The following is a 15293-nucleotide window of genomic DNA, read 5'->3' as shown; positions in this document are numbered from 1 at the left end:
ATATTATTCACTTTGAGTTTTTTCACTTTGTAAAAACTCCAAATCGGATTTGTACATGCACAACATTAACTTTTTAATTTCAGTGAGATGCTTTGTATTTTGCACATTTGTCAAATGACTAATTTCTCTTGTTGCAGCAGCCTTTAACTTTTTATTTAATAGCTAACGGTGTTTGTTTTTTGCTGATAGCGATTTTTGTTTGTGTGTTATGGGTCATGCAGCGACCGGACAGAAACCAAGTGGGTGGCTGACGAGCTGCTCGACCTCTCCTTCTCAATGGAGGAGGACAGGTAGAAAATATGAACAGGGGAAACTCTTCTGACGCACTCTGAACCCAAGAGAGAGAAAGACGGAGAAGAAGATAAGAGGGGATAAAGGAAAAACATGAAAGTGTTGCGCTTAGTTGTGTTGCACTTTCTGTAGGTGGAGAATGATTTAAGAATCTAATTAGAGGAATTTAGACTTCTTATTAAAGGTTGATACATGTACACATAGAGTAAGAGAGCAAAAGTAAAAAAGATCCCAACAGTGAATTAAGTTATTTAGAATATGGGTGAAGGAGTCGACGATGACACCAGGTGGAAGAATGAAGCATAGCATTAAAAAGAACTGTACAACAGCAACAGGGCAGATACTCTCACACATTAGAGCACTTAAACAATGAATTTGTGTATTGATAGAAGACTAATGTTACAGTCACTTGAGTACAGAGCGTGGTAAGAAGAGTGCAGGTAAAGGCAGGGAGAAGAAGACTGCTTCTGCTCTGATTGTGGTTTGTGTAATCTGCTCCTCACCTCGCCAACGTGTAGGCCTTGTCAAAAATTATATCACAATCATTGTACTTTTGCTATTTTTTTTTTGACATGTATGTCATCCATTTTAATTATTTAAGTTTTTATTTATTTATTTATTTATGATCTAAGTCTGTTAAAGGATCACTGGAGTAGAGGAAAAGGAGCAGGTTAGACATCTAAAAACCCATTTACTCATTTACTACTCTGTTCTTTCGGTCGCCGATGAAGTGTTGTCATCTTGTAGAAATACTAGTTTTGAATGCTGCTGATTGGATGGGATTCTTCCGAAGGAATCGCACCTCCTGCTTCTTCCAGTGGTTCTGTTGCTTCAACTACTTTTCTCTTATTATTCATCTCCATCCATAAATTGTGGCTTCCTAGCCCCTCTTCGGTATTTCATTTTCTCATGTCTGCTTTGTCTGGTCCGAATGGAGATCGGAAATAGTCTGAGCGTGCATAATTAAACCTTATCTCTCCAGGAGAGGTAGTGGGTCTTTTGGGTGTTTGGCCGTTGTACTGTCATACTCTGTCTGCTCATGGGAGTTGTTCGTGTGGTCTGTCAGACAGGTACTTTGGATTGGATGGTTGTCATGGTGGTAGATTCTTGGTGGCTGGGCTCTGTTATTAAACTGTACCATTGTCCTTTTCTCATTATTTGCTCACTGCCATCTCAAACCAGTGGAACATTATTTCCTTCTTTTTTTAGTGGTTATAACTCATGTTGCTGATATTTAAAGTGTATGTGTGTCTGGGTGGGTCTCATGTGCATGCAGCTCTCAGGAGATAACAGAGCAGGAGGAGCTGGAGCCTGGGAGAGCGGTGCACTACACCTGGGCCAAACCCACTGGGTCCCGGGAGCTTTGCTGGAACTGTGGCACTTACAATGGGACGCTGAAGAGTGAGGAGGTACTATACCTGAGCCACAATAATGTTTGTGCCAGAGTTTTATTATTTATCAAGTCAAGCTTTCCATATTTTAAACAAAACTCTTAATTTGTCAAAACTAAAGATGACTGTCTCTGTCTGCAGTAATCGGTCTGCATTTGGCATGAAAGCAATTTGTTAACGTTCCCCAGACCTTGAGACGCCATCACACTTTTAACTTGCTGAAGTATTTTATCTGAAAAATTACAGCATGAGGCTCTTCCTAAATCAGGCCCTCACATAAATAAAAGTTTGAAAGCGTGCTTCACATTATCTGTTGTATATGAGAAACCTTGTGGCGAATACATTTACATCATTTACATTGCAATGTTACTCAAATTAAGGATTTTCATAAATTTTTTTTCATGACCAAATGATACTGAATAATAACCGAGTAAAATCCAACTAAAATGTGAATAAATGCAATACGATGATGTTAGTTTTAAACAGTATAGTGTTTGTCTTTCTTGCATCTGTAGGATCTGCGCGAGGACATTAACAACGAGGGAAAACTTTTTGTGATCTCTTTTTATGAAGGTAAAGTACAAGGAGCTTGAAATGCATTCTGTAATTGTTCTTTACACTTATAATCACTTAAAAATTATCTTCACGATCACAAGTTTATTTGTCAGTACATGAATGGTGTCATGTGCTAAGAACACAATTGCTTGAACTGGAAAAAAAGAAAATACAGTTTATGATGGAAATAGTTTTCATTAGGGATAAAGAAATTCTTGAATCAGTAAGGACTGGGTTTGATGTTGATCCAAAGGTCTCCAGCGTGTTGTGCTGTTCACTGAGGAGCAACGAATCTACAAGCTGATCTGCGAGAGTGAGAAGGTGCAGCTGGCTGAACAGGAAATCATCCTGTCGCTAAAGAACATGGGCGTGTCTCTGGTTAACAACAGCAACAGCCAGGAGGTCTCCTTTATTGGGATCACAAGGTAGATAACCAGCAACATACACATGTATACACATTAAAACATGTAATAAAAAGAATAAAAAACTGTCCAGGCCCCAACCCCACGGGGTAGGTGTTCGTGTTACGACCATGGCTCACTGCCAATACTTAAAAATGTGTGTGTTACGCTTTGTGGGTAAATTTAGATGTGTGTTTTGTAAATTACAAGTCAACATAAGGTTCTCTGATTTGCAGTTGAGCTTCTTCTTGACTCTTGAAATTTAACCATCTGCCAAACTGTTTTGATTGAAATCATAGATATATTAAACAACTTTTTTTCATGTTTTATTTCTGCTTGTGCCATGGAAAAATACAGAATACAATTTTATTGTTACACATGCAGGTGTAACAAAATTATTTGAAGTTCCATTGATACCATAATAGGCTACTGTGTTAAAGGTTGTTACTGTTGAACATCAACTTTCTTCCTGTTTTGCAAACAGTGCCGCAGTTTCAACCCTGGTGCGGTTTCACACTCTTGTTTCTCTGTTCTCGTCGTAGCTCTGATGTGGTGTGGGAGTTGAAGCCCAAGAAAAAGAATCGGTGGAAGACACTTAGCACTAAGGAAGCGGAGATGTTGGAGAACAGCTTCAAAAAGTACATTGAATGTGCACCTGTAGACAATGCCATCGTCGACCTGGAAAACAGCTACCAGGTCAATCTCTAAATATTCATGTTAAATGTACCAGATTTTCTAAAATCTGTCAATTTCATGTTACCCGTTTAGGCTGTGCATCCTAACAGTTAAAGTTTGTCTTCCAGGTGTCCTTTACTCCCAATGGCATGGACATGCAGATGCTGCAGCCGTGTGCCGCTCCTCTCAGGAGGCACTTCCTGCCCGGGGTGAAGGTGGAGTACAGCGTCTCACCACGACAGAGGGCCTACCGTGTCCAGATCCACCGCATACAGGTGAAGACTACTGCTTAGTAACATTTTAGCAACAAATATCTTCCCTTAAGTGTGGAAATTGTTTGTTAAGATCTAACATTTAACCTTCTTAAATACATTTTGAGCTCTTTGTTCCTTCTATCCATACACTAGTTTAACATATATATCCATTTCCTCCTACAGATCCAGAATCAGCTGCCGGGAGCCATCTTCCCCTATGTTTTTTACCCTGTAAAACTGCCCAAGTCTATCACCATGGACTCAGGTCTGTTAATCTGCCTTGTTTTCATGTTTAAATTTGCATCGCATGCGTTTCACATGCAGTGTTTCAGTCTGTGTTATGATTTTATTATTGTTTTTCCTTACAGAACCCAAACCTCTGACTGATATCAGCATTGTTACCAGAGCAGCCGGGCACTCGGATATCTCTCGCATCAAGTAACGATTCTTTTCTCATTTCTCCTCATGGTGCACTTCATTTTGTGCAGCTTTTTCATGTTCTATTACATTTTTCCGACCTAAAGCAGGCAAGACCCATTATTTTTGTTCTGCTCCCAACATTTTCACTTGCCTACCTTACCCATTTTAGACAGTTTCTGGCATATAATTCCTGGAATAACCATTTTCTCAGTCTGGCTCCTTAAAATTACGATTTTTAAATGTATGTCCGCCTCAGGTATTTCAAGGTGTTGATTCAAGAGATGGATCTGAAGCTCGATCTGGGCTTCCTGTATGCCATCTTGGACCTGTTCACCCCTGAGAACGCCAGCATCATGACCTCAGAACAAGAGGTCAGACATTCACGCACCCACAGTTAACATACCATGTAGTTTTCCTTCAGATCATGATGCTGTTTGTTTGTGCTTGTTTTATTCCTCTAGGTGGAACTGTTTGAGAAGGACATAGAGTATATCAAGACAGAACTAAACCACGTCTCTGCTGCTGACACCTCTCCCATCAGCCTGTATGAATACTTCCACATTTCCCCGATCAAGGTATTTGACTTTTTCTGTTTCATACTTACAGCAACAAATCTTTTAACTGATCACAAAATGTTCTTCTTTATCAACAACACACTGAGTATTTTTTTTAATAAGTAATACTAGAAATGTAGTTATTTGATTATTTTACTGTCAAAAGGAAAAATCAAATCACAAAACAAAGGTGCAGGGTATATTTGATAATAGAAACAGTCTTGATAAGTAATGTTTTTCTGCAGCTACACCTGAGTTTCTCTCTGAGCACTGGAGGAGAAGATGGGCTGAAGGCAAAGAGAGATAAAGAAATCATCCCTGTGCAGTCCCTCAACCTGCTGCTGAAGAGCATTGGAGCAACGCTCACAGATGTGCAAGATGTTGTCTTCAAGTATGAACGCACACGAAAGCCCTCAACAACACGGGAATCGTACACAGTAGCGTTTGCTTGTTATTTGTAGTTGAAGGAATATGGTGCAACCTGAGTGATTAATTTGTCATTTTTCTCAGACTGGCCTTCTTTGAGTTGACCTTCCAGTTTTGCACCACTCAGCAGCTACAGTGGGAGGTCATCAGACATTATTCCAAGCAGGTATTGTAGTGCGCACATGCAAAATATCAGTGGCATAATAACCTAGGAACTGCAGAAGTGGCTGGTTGTTTGTTTTTCATTTGATTTATGTTTTCCCTTTATGGTATTAAAGGTGAATAATTGTACAGTAGGAGAACACAGCAAACCAGGCCCTGGTATTGAGGTTTCTGTTTATTGAATTTCAGGCTATTAAGCAGATGTATGTGTTAGTACTGGGTCTGGATGTGCTTGGAAACCCCTTTGGGCTGATCAGAGGACTGTCAGAGGGAGTGGAGGCCTTCTTCTACGAGCCCTATCAGGTAAGAGTGTAATGCAAGTATTAATAACCAGTAAAATATTGTATCAATGTTGTTGTGTTTAAAAAAAAAACTGATTAGTTTAGGTGAACATTTATTTTTAAATGAGTTTAAGGATGCTTCTTGAATATTTAAGATGTAGTCATTGATCCTTATTAGGTTTAGGTCATTATTTACAGCACGGCTGTTTAGAACCACAAATGTGTTGACAGTATCTTCATGTCCTCATGTGTTACTTTTGTCTGGGGGTTTTCCAGGGAGCCATCCAGGGGCCGGAGGAGTTTGTTGAAGGAATGGCTCTTGGAGTGAAGGCTCTGGTGGGAGGAGCTGTTGGTAAGCACAGAATTAACCAGAGAGCGTTTTCACACATGAAAGTCCGAATCAAGGTTCCTGTCTTTGTTACATTGTTTAAATTTGATACGGTTTGTTCTGTCTTAGGTTACATTGTTTAAATTTGATACGGTTTGTTCTATCTTAGGTTGGACTCAATTTTGGTCCGGACTGACGCACCTTTCACACCTGTTATTTTTCATATCTCTGTGCAATGGAATGCGATCCATTTTGGTAGAATCCAGAATAACGTTGAATATGGTTACCGAAGATATCATGGGCATAGCTGCACATATACATTTTAGGGTTTCAGTCATTCTTACACAGACTATTAAACTGAATATATGGGTAAAATGGATTACAGTGGAACAAATGGACATTTCACACAATATAGTAACTTCTTACGATTCATGTCTGCCGTTCAGGGGGTATAGCAGGCGCAGCCTCCAGGATAACTGGTGCCATGGCAAAGGGCGTCGCTGCCATAACGATGGATGAGGAATATCAGCAGAAAAGACGAGAAGCTATGAACAAACAACCCAGTGGCCTGAGAGAAGGGCTGACCCGCGGTGGAAAAGGACTGGTGTCTGTATGTACAACATTAAGTGTTTTTATTATTTTTTTATTACTTAAAACAGTGCACATCAGCAGAAAACACACCTTTGACACAAACTGCAGAAATTGTGAAACTAGCAATAATTGTAATAATCAATTGTCCCACAAGGGATTATGGGCCATAATGAGAGATTTACAACTATTGAGTAAAACTGTAATGCTTTTTTTTTCAGGGATTTGTCAGTGGGATCACAGGGATTGTTACCAAACCTATTAAAGGTATGTATGTGTTCGATAAAATGAATGGGATAAAATATGAAAATCACTCTACGATGTACGAAATGTTATAGCAGACAGAATAATTATCTGTCCAACTACTTTTGGTAATCATATTCATGCGTGTGACGTGTGTTTGGTGACGTGTGACTTTGCAGGAGCCCAGAAGGAGGGTGCCGCAGGCTTCTTCAAAGGTCTTGGCAAAGGTCTTGTTGGTGCGGTGGCCCGTCCTACAGGAGGCATCATCGACATGGCCAGCAGCACTTTCCAAGGGATCAAGAGGTGTGGTTATTATTTCTGTGTGCAGTGTGTATTCCCACATTTGTCACACGTGTCTGTGTTTATAATACCAGTGTGCACGGGCGTAGATGATGTATATGAATGAAAGTGTATCCACATTTGATTTTTTTTGTCACCAGGTCATTAGCACATGGTGGCAAAAGAACATTCTATCCGTATTTGCACACAGTGTGTTGAATGTGAGTTTTTCGGTGCAGTCGTCATTCTGTGTTTCACATATCATGTTTTTAGGGCGGCAGAGACATCCCAAGATATTGAATCTTTGCGTCCTCCTCGCTTCATCCACGAGGACGGTGTCATACGGCCATATAAGGAGAGGGAAGGCCTTGGCAGTCAGATGCTCCAGGTAGGAAAAAAGCTCAGGCAGCAACTTTCCTCGTCTCTTATTTAACTGAGAATAGAAAGTCTATGTAGAGTAACTGAATATTACTTTATATAACTTTATATAGTGAGTATATAAGTGGTTTACCCCAAAACAAGGCATTCAAACTCATGTTCAAATTTGCCAATGTTTGCCCGACAAGTTTTGTGTTCAGCTAATAATTTATTACAGGAAGAGAGTTGTTAGTGTTTTGTTTTTTTTGTGTTTTTTTACATTATCTTCCCTATGGGTCTGCTTTATTTAAATGAGCCTTATATGTTTTATGAATTAATCTCAGACTTTTATGTTAACAGATTCTTACAAAGCAATTCAGCTCCATATGTTTGTGTGTGTGTGTGTGTGTTTTGTTTATTATGGGAAAAATGACACATTTGAAACCAACGTAAATCAACATAAGTAAAGAGAAATGTGAGAACACCTTCAGTTCCGAAGCAAAGGTTAATGTTTGAGCGGTTATTTCAGTCATTCACAGGAAGAAATATGCTGTGTACAGTATTTTACTGCAGCACAGCTACGGTCCTGTACTGTCACTCAAAAAACATGATCGGTTTAATGTCTTTTGATTTGAGGGACGTGTTGTCTACTGCAGACATTTGACCGTTGATCAGCACATTAATCTCAACATGTTTCAGAGCCTGTGTGTCAGTAGCGTGGGTTTTTTCATATCTGTAGATTTTAGTGTAGCTTCATTTAAACTGTGAGCTTCAAGCTCCGGGTCACTTTGTTGTGCTGACATCATCTGACAGTCGGGCTGGATGGAGTGGGTTGAAGTCTCTGCTCACGAGTCTCAGGTCAGAGCTATAATTATTAAGCATTTAGCTGATAGTGAGGATTCTGTGTGTAGGATTATCCCTTACATTTACAGATAGGTGACAAATTAAAGACTGAGCCTCCAGAACCGGTTCAATGCTCCTTTGTAAAGATTCTACAGATTTACTCTGATTTCTACTTCTGGGATTCTGCAAAAAAAGTGATTCTCTACATTTGTTTTGTTTCTCCCCTCATATTATTCAGGTTTACTATTTATTTCTCTAATCTGTCACCGGTCTGTTCCAACAGCTTTAGACCATGGCTAGATTTGTGTCTTTTCACTGTGTTAGTAACACATTGTTCTCCTCGTGCTAAATTAGGAGTAATGGCAACAACTACATATCCTCTACAAATTACAGTGGATGTCACGTTTCGTGCTTAGTTTCATGTTTCTGTTGTAGCTGGTTAAATAGTCTTCAAATGCATTGTGGTGTCTGGACAGGAACAGGTTTCCATTCTCTCTTCTCTGACCTTGACTCTTCTCTCCTGTCGTGTCCACAGATGAGGTTGACCTACAGTGAATGGCGTAGAACTGGCTCAGAGGATGAGGGTGATGAGGATCAAGGCTAGAAGCTAGAAGTGACAGCTGTAGTCTGTGTGGCAGTTTGTTTCACTGCCCGATGTCTGTCGCTTAGTTGTAGAAGATCTATACAAACTGAAAAAAAGGCCTTTGAGTAGATGAAGGAATGTGTTTTGTTTATTTAACCTGGTGTTGGGGGGGGGGCTGTACTGCGTCTGTACTGCGTCTGTACTGCGTGTGTCGAGCAGTGAGAGCTGGACACGCCCCCTGCAATGGGGGAAGCCTCAGAGACACACACACACACACACAGATTGCTCCTCAGGATGGGGAATAGCGAAGATTCATCATAGACGTATGCGTTAATGTGTTCGCTAGCAGCACCGAATATGACAATATATAATTTAAAAAATGAATATCTGTTGGTTGTAATGATTGCATTACAACCAACAGATGCACAATGTTATCTGTACGATTCCTCTGCAAAGCAGATCATATGCCAAATTAAGATCGTCCCCCCCATCCCTACCTAGTGTGTTTTCTTTATTTTTATCTTTGATTATTTAACACCATCTCTTCTGCTTTTTAGCTTACTCTTTTTTTTCTCCATCATTTTATCATAAACCAGCAAAAGAAACCTTTCCCCTCATTGTTCGGAACATCCATTTTTCTGGTATGTTTTCAACATTGATACATGTTTATCATTCTGTCATTCACTGCCCTCTTGTTGTAAATAAAACATTTAGAACCTCCACCTTTTCATTTTCTTCTTTTCATCCCAAATTCCCTCACCACCTCCCCAACATTTTCCACTTCCATGAGAGAAAAGTTTTATTCAGGTTTTGCAGAAGATCATGGGTAGTTCATTTCTTATCTAGAGCAGGCAGTCGGGACAAAGACCCAGTTATGTTCACACATTGAGTTCTTATTTTGTTCACCTTGCTGTTTGTTTAAAAACTAACCTTCCTTTGTCTGTCTTTCAGAAAATTGAGAATGGACGTTTTGCCAAGTACAAATACTTTGCTCACGCCAAGGTCAATGAGTCTGACTTCCTCATGATCACCAAGAGGTGAGGGATTTTTTGGCATCTGATTAAGTATGAAAGAGGAAGTAGCTCACTGTTAGTGTTAAACTGGATATGATATTTCTGTGCTCTTTATTGAACGTTTGTAGAACAGTATGCATACCAGTAATGGTATTTTTGTGTATTCAACCCCACTGACGAACCTGTATCCTTTACCGATGGCGTCTTACCAGCTGTCGTTCATGGCTCATTCTAACCCTTTCTGCTCCAGGGGCATATTTTTTGTGACCAAGGGCACATTCGGCCAGCTGACCTGTGAATGGCAGTATCTGTTTGACGAGTTCACCAAGGATCCGGCGATTGTAGAGGACCGCCGACTTCGCATTGAGGCCAAGGTATAAAAAGCTCACTCGACATTATTGAAAAAGAAGAAACTCCTGCAACCGTCTTGCAAAGAATAGAATAAAAAGCTAAATACAAATTGAAATTAGACCTTACAGTACCCTTTCCCTTTAGAGTGTATTGGGTTTTTATTTTTGTTTTTATTTTCTATTTAAAACAGTTACTTAGCGGGTTACTGCATTAAGCCTTGTTCTGTGTCCTGCAGGAGAGAGTCAAGTCGGTATTCCATGCCAAGGAGTTTGGAAAGATCATAAACTTCAAAACTCCAGAGATTGCCACGGTGAGTTCATGACATTGACCATAAGATTCTACTATTCACATATTTTAGATACATGTCCATTTTTTTTTTTTTAACTTTGATTCTTCTTGACCTTCAGTGGGTTCTGACCAAACTGGAGGATGCAAGAGACAGTTTGCCCAAATACTGAATCGTGGAGAAGAGCGAGAAATAATGGGAATCAAAAAAGAAAGAAAGAAAGAAAGAAATCATACACACACACACACACACACACACACACACACACACACACACACACAAACACACAGTCTGTGTGTGTCAGTGCCTTTGTTCTTAACTGCATGCTAGTTTTGTTTACCTCCATGTGTGAGTGGTGCTAAAAACACACAAACAGATGCTGTATGTTGACTGTTCGTGTGACTGACAGAGGGTGTGTGTGTGTGTGTGTGTGTGTGTGTGTGTGTGTGTGTGTGTGTGTGTGTGTGTGTGTGTGTGTGTGTGTGTGTGTGTGTGTGTCTGCGTGTCTGCGCGAGCGCATGCCAACACAAGTGCGACAAATGGACGGCTGACTTACACTCATTCACCACAGATGCTCCGATTGCATCCAACCAAGCAAATTTCGCTCTCATTGCTCTACTTGCACTTGTTCTTTTGCATTCATGTAATAGATATTTAATATTTTATTTGATAAAACTACTGCGGAAAGTCTTGAGTTTACAAAAGCATCATGTAATATCTGGTTGAGTCTAAAATGCTGGTGAAGCTCTGACATGTTCCATAGTTCTGCTTGCCATATTCAGTCAAAAACAAACTAAGTTACTTATTTAATTTAGTTTCACTGAACATGAGGCCAAATGAACCGAATGATGGTAGCACATTTTATGTACAATGTCTATTTTACTGGATTCTATAAAAGGGACACTAATTTAAATTTTTCCTCATTCAAAATGTGCTTCATTAAAACCTGCTCTTTTTTTCTTTTGATTCCTCAATATCTTTCCTCTTTTTGATACAGACTGTTCAGTGTGATTTAGAGACGCATGCTATTTTTATACTCTATGTATCCTGCTGCTGTATATTAATCTCATAATGTTCTATATATAATGTACATCCTCGCGCAATAGTCTGTTTTATGGCATTGCAGGTTATAATTTTATGATTTTAATGTTTTTATACCACACAAATGCAATGTCAACTATGTTGAAGAATTATGCAGAGGGAAATGTATTCAAAAGAAATGGATGCTAGATATTATCAGCTGCCGTTGACTTATATTGTAAAGGTTTGTTTTTGGTTTCAGGGTGTGACGCAGTTTAATATGGGTGAATATTTCTTGTGCCACTAATCTTGGTCATTAATGCTTTGGAGGAGCAAAATGTTCACTGCAGTGGCTACATTCTTTTTCGTGTTTAAAAAAAAAAAAAAAAGGCGTTACAAATTTCTGTCTTCTTCCTTTATTTCTTGTGTCCAGGAAATCTAAAACATACAAATTGGATTCTTTATTACAGAACTGTAATTGCCTATTATAAGTTTCACTGCATAAATATAATTTTCATCTCTCCTGAGAAGAAAGTGTCGAGTACGACTCAGGTTATTTACATCTAAAACAGTATCAGCTCAGTGATTTTGCAGCACGACAATTACAGACACAGGTGGCTCAGTATTAAGACTAAAGTGTACTCATACCACCTCTTGTACTGTTTATCTATTAAACACTCATAAAGACACAGGAATAACATCTATTAAATAATTAGCTGGCCGCATGTTTATGATATAACTTTCATATTCTCACTTCTACAGGGAAGTCTCATTCACATCATATCACAGCAGATGTACAGTAGTATGGATATGTCTGTGACTACATGTTGGTTTTCTCTTTGGCTGGATTTGTACAGGCCACATAAGATCTCACTTGTTTGAAATGAAAATATTTCAACCTGAAAGTTTTGTTTCATATAATTCTGTACTCCTGTAGCCCTTCGTCTCTTCTCCTGCCCTCCTCCTCCTCTTCCTCCACCTTTTACACCAGATTGAACTCCTTCAGGTTGTGTCTGAGGATGGTGTCTTTGACGGCCACAAAGACGAAGCGGATGTTCTCCGTGTCTGTGGCGCAGGTGAAGTGAGGATACAGCGTCTTGTCCTTGTCTGGGTTTTGTTCTTGGTACATTCTCAGGATGAAATCTTGAGCTGCAGTAGGATCCTGCTGAGGTCCTGCAATTCAGGGTCCATTTCATTTCAATGTGTTGTCAGTAGATTTGTTTAATTAGTTCTTTTAAAAAGTAAATGGTCAGTTCCTTAAAGATTTTAAAAAATATGATGAGAGACCAATGCAGCTAATCCTTGTCTAGAAAATTTCCAGAAGTTATTGGAGAGTGACTTCTCTCTGAATACTCATTTCCAGTGGTCTTATACTTTATGCACTGCATATATCATATAAGTTTATCACTGGATTTATGCACAATACCTAATCCACAGACCTACTGTTGGTATGACCCGTGACCTACCGACGTACGAATTCAAGATGATTAACAGACCCACTCACCTGTAAATTCGGGGAAGTAGGTGTCTAAGTGAGAGTACAGGATCTTCTCCCTGAGGATGTCGGTCTTGTTCAGGAAGAGAATGACCGAGGAGCGCTGGAACCACGGGTAGGTGATGATGGTTTTGAACAGAGCCTTGCTCTCCTCCATGCGGTTCTGGAATGTTTCAGTGCACAAAGAGGCAAAAGATTGAGACACATTTGAGCGGTTTAAAGTTTGCTGCGTGATCTACTGATGCACTGGACCCTCACCTCGTTGTCGCACTCAGCCAGGACCTGGTCGTACTCGCTGAGCGCCACCAGGAAGATGATGGAGGTGACGTTCTCAAAGCAGTGGATCCACTTCCTCCGCTCTGACCTCTGACCCCCCACGTCCACCATCCTGCCATGACAGCAATTAAATCCCAGCAACAGCAGAACGTCGGCACGTCATAAGCCACCCGTGGCGCCAACCCCAGTGTTAAAACACTTGAGCTGTTACCGGCTATGTTGGTCTGTTGAGGCTCACCTGAAAATGACGTTCTCCATGTCAAACGGATACTCGATGATACCTGTGGTTGGCACTCGGACCCTGAGGATGTCCTGAAGGTTGGGTAAAAAAGAGGGCTCTGAAATTCGATCCAGGTCAGTGAGATAGCTGGAAAAAAAATGTGCAGAAGACAAACAGAAGAGGAAGTTAAAGGAAAATAAACAGAATTTATTGGATTTGTGTGGATATTTGAACAGAAAATATACATATAACGCCGTCTGTGAATTTATCAGAATATGATCGGTGAATAGCACAGTGAGATGTTGAGTCTAGCCTGTTTTCATATCTGTGATAACCATGTGCCTGAGCTGCAGGGGATCCAATGCTCACTATTTGGTGGAGTCGGACAACTGGTACTCCCTGCGTCGGTCGTAGCACTCCTGTATTCCCCCATCGTTCCACAGACTCTTGATGGCCGACGCGAAGCTTTGGTCCAACTCCTCCACCTTGTCCACCTCCATCTCCAGCACTGAGTTAGCGTGGTACTGTGAACACACAGACGGAGACGATCAGGACACGTCCCCCACTTACTTCTCTGACTTTGTGAAAACAGATCCGGGAGAGGAGAAGAGAAAGAAGACGCATATCCTGATAATCTATTGTGTTATTAGAAGTCTGCTTTCACAAAGCATTTATCTCCCTAACGAAATTTTTTTTTTTTTTTAGCAATTTACAACAACATAAAAAATGCACAAAAACGAGTTAGGATGATATATACTTCACATGTAAATAGACTTTATTACAGTTTTATTTTCTGCTGTAGTGAAGAACCGTTCTATAGTAATATTTGAAGTGATTATGTATAGAGATACATTTCTATGTGTATATTTCTATTGGTGTCTGTGTTGTTCTTCTTGTATTTTGGACTCCTGCTGACTTTAAATTGACAGCTTGATCAGGAGTCAGGAGACGTTTGTGATGAATATGTGAGGTGGAAAACTTAAAAACGTGACAAACAAAGACAATTATTACTTCCATAATTATGTAATTGGCCTCTGGGGAGTCAAAGGTCAATTCCAACGCCTGGCAAAGGCTGCGACCGTTTGTTTTGTGTCATATACCTGGTTCTGGGGGTCAGAGAAAGATATACGGAGCACCTCCATGGCTCGGATCATCGACTGCATGGACGTGAAGATGTTCTGGCAGACCAGTTTGACATAGCTCTTCTTGTCCTCAGCTGTGTATCCTCCTCCATGTATGATCCTCATTTGTTTGATGAAGGTGCTCTTTCCACTCTCTCCAGTGCCTGTTGGAAAAACGCCACAGGTTTAATTTGGTCAGCACTGTGATCTTATAATGTATTTGGCTACGGAGGAGGATTGTGTCGACAGAGAAAGGAAGAGGAAGATGAGGGAATAGCACCTTTTTTTTTATAACTATCATGAATGTGACGTCAGTCAGAGTATCATATATGAGTAAGATTACTATACCTGCATCTGGAAATATTCAAATAAAAGCAGAAGAATCACAATTCAAAGGTGCTAGCAGACGTGTAAAGTGAGTAAAACAACTGTATCATCATTAAAGTATCATCATTAATATAGAATCTTTCTAGTGACAGAAATGTATGGGGGTGAAAAGTTTCCCCATCTGAAATTTGTAGCACAGAATTTCAACGGTCAGGTTAAGTGCCAGTACATGGACAATGGTATTTACAGTACTGCAGTACTTTATGTAGTTATAGTCTACCACTGCTCAACATACATACAGTGTTTGATCTCGATCCGCTCGGCCTACCAGCTTCACCACGACCCTCTGTGTCTGTGCATGTTGTTGCTAAGGGTCAAGCTCTAGTAAATACTAATGCAAACAATTGTCATAACAACTCTTGATTACTAACTTGTCAGTACGGAGATAAACAGGAAAACAAAACGATTTGAATGTGTATTTGACTGCCAAAGGGACGTCATGTGAACGTCTGCAGTGCTGCAGGTGAAAGACGTCCTCCCCGGTGCTAAGATC

The 15293-nt window shown here is 40.1% G+C and overlaps 2 protein-coding genes across 4 annotated transcripts in view; one reads left to right on the top strand and one right to left on the bottom strand.

Annotated features, from left to right (window-relative positions):
* The window catches only part of vps13a (vacuolar protein sorting 13 homolog A), a 35542-nt gene extending 23336 nt beyond the window's left edge, over window positions 1-12206 (top strand). The window contains exons 55-76 of one of the 3 annotated variants that reach the window (XM_035639215.2): window positions 222-290; window positions 1568-1700; window positions 2198-2255; window positions 2491-2662; window positions 3181-3334; window positions 3442-3588; window positions 3751-3832; window positions 3936-4005; window positions 4244-4358; window positions 4449-4562; window positions 4787-4932; window positions 5052-5133; window positions 5319-5432; window positions 5687-5762; window positions 6185-6348; window positions 6548-6593; window positions 6749-6872; window positions 7122-7236; window positions 9583-9668; window positions 9895-10018; window positions 10231-10305; window positions 10403-12206. In XM_035639215.2, coding sequence (XP_035495108.1) covers window positions 222-290; window positions 1568-1700; window positions 2198-2255; window positions 2491-2662; window positions 3181-3334; window positions 3442-3588; window positions 3751-3832; window positions 3936-4005; window positions 4244-4358; window positions 4449-4562; window positions 4787-4932; window positions 5052-5133; window positions 5319-5432; window positions 5687-5762; window positions 6185-6348; window positions 6548-6593; window positions 6749-6872; window positions 7122-7236; window positions 9583-9668; window positions 9895-10018; window positions 10231-10305; window positions 10403-10453 — 2317 coding nt within the window. In that variant the 3' untranslated portion in view covers window positions 10454-12206. Of the gene's footprint in view, window positions 1-221; window positions 291-1567; window positions 1701-2197; window positions 2256-2490; window positions 2663-3180; window positions 3335-3441; window positions 3589-3750; window positions 3833-3935; window positions 4006-4243; window positions 4359-4448; window positions 4563-4786; window positions 4933-5051; window positions 5134-5318; window positions 5433-5686; window positions 5763-6184; window positions 6349-6547; window positions 6594-6748; window positions 6873-7121; window positions 7237-8583; window positions 9352-9582; window positions 9669-9894; window positions 10019-10230; window positions 10306-10402 lie in introns of those variants that run through there. The other 2 variants (XM_035639217.2, XM_035639218.2) reach the window with 2 other exon arrangements.
* The window catches only part of LOC118313636 (guanine nucleotide-binding protein subunit alpha-14), a 6753-nt gene continuing 3157 nt past the window's right edge, over window positions 11698-15293 (bottom strand). The window contains exons 2-7 of the mRNA XM_035639220.2: window positions 14393-14577; window positions 13662-13816; window positions 13311-13439; window positions 13055-13184; window positions 12806-12959; window positions 11698-12474 (exon numbers count right to left, since the gene is read on the bottom strand). Of these exons, the coding sequence (XP_035495113.1) occupies window positions 12284-12474; window positions 12806-12959; window positions 13055-13184; window positions 13311-13439; window positions 13662-13816; window positions 14393-14577 (944 nt within the window). The 3' untranslated portion in view covers window positions 11698-12283. The remainder of the gene's footprint in view (window positions 12475-12805; window positions 12960-13054; window positions 13185-13310; window positions 13440-13661; window positions 13817-14392; window positions 14578-15293) is intronic.

This window comes from Scophthalmus maximus, chromosome 19 (assembly GCF_022379125.1).
Source record: "Scophthalmus maximus strain ysfricsl-2021 chromosome 19, ASM2237912v1, whole genome shotgun sequence".
In the NCBI taxonomy this organism is placed as follows: Eukaryota; Metazoa; Chordata; class Actinopteri; order Pleuronectiformes; family Scophthalmidae; genus Scophthalmus; species Scophthalmus maximus.
Note: the sequence above shows the minus strand (reverse complement) of the source record. Positions and strands in the feature narration are given on the sequence as shown.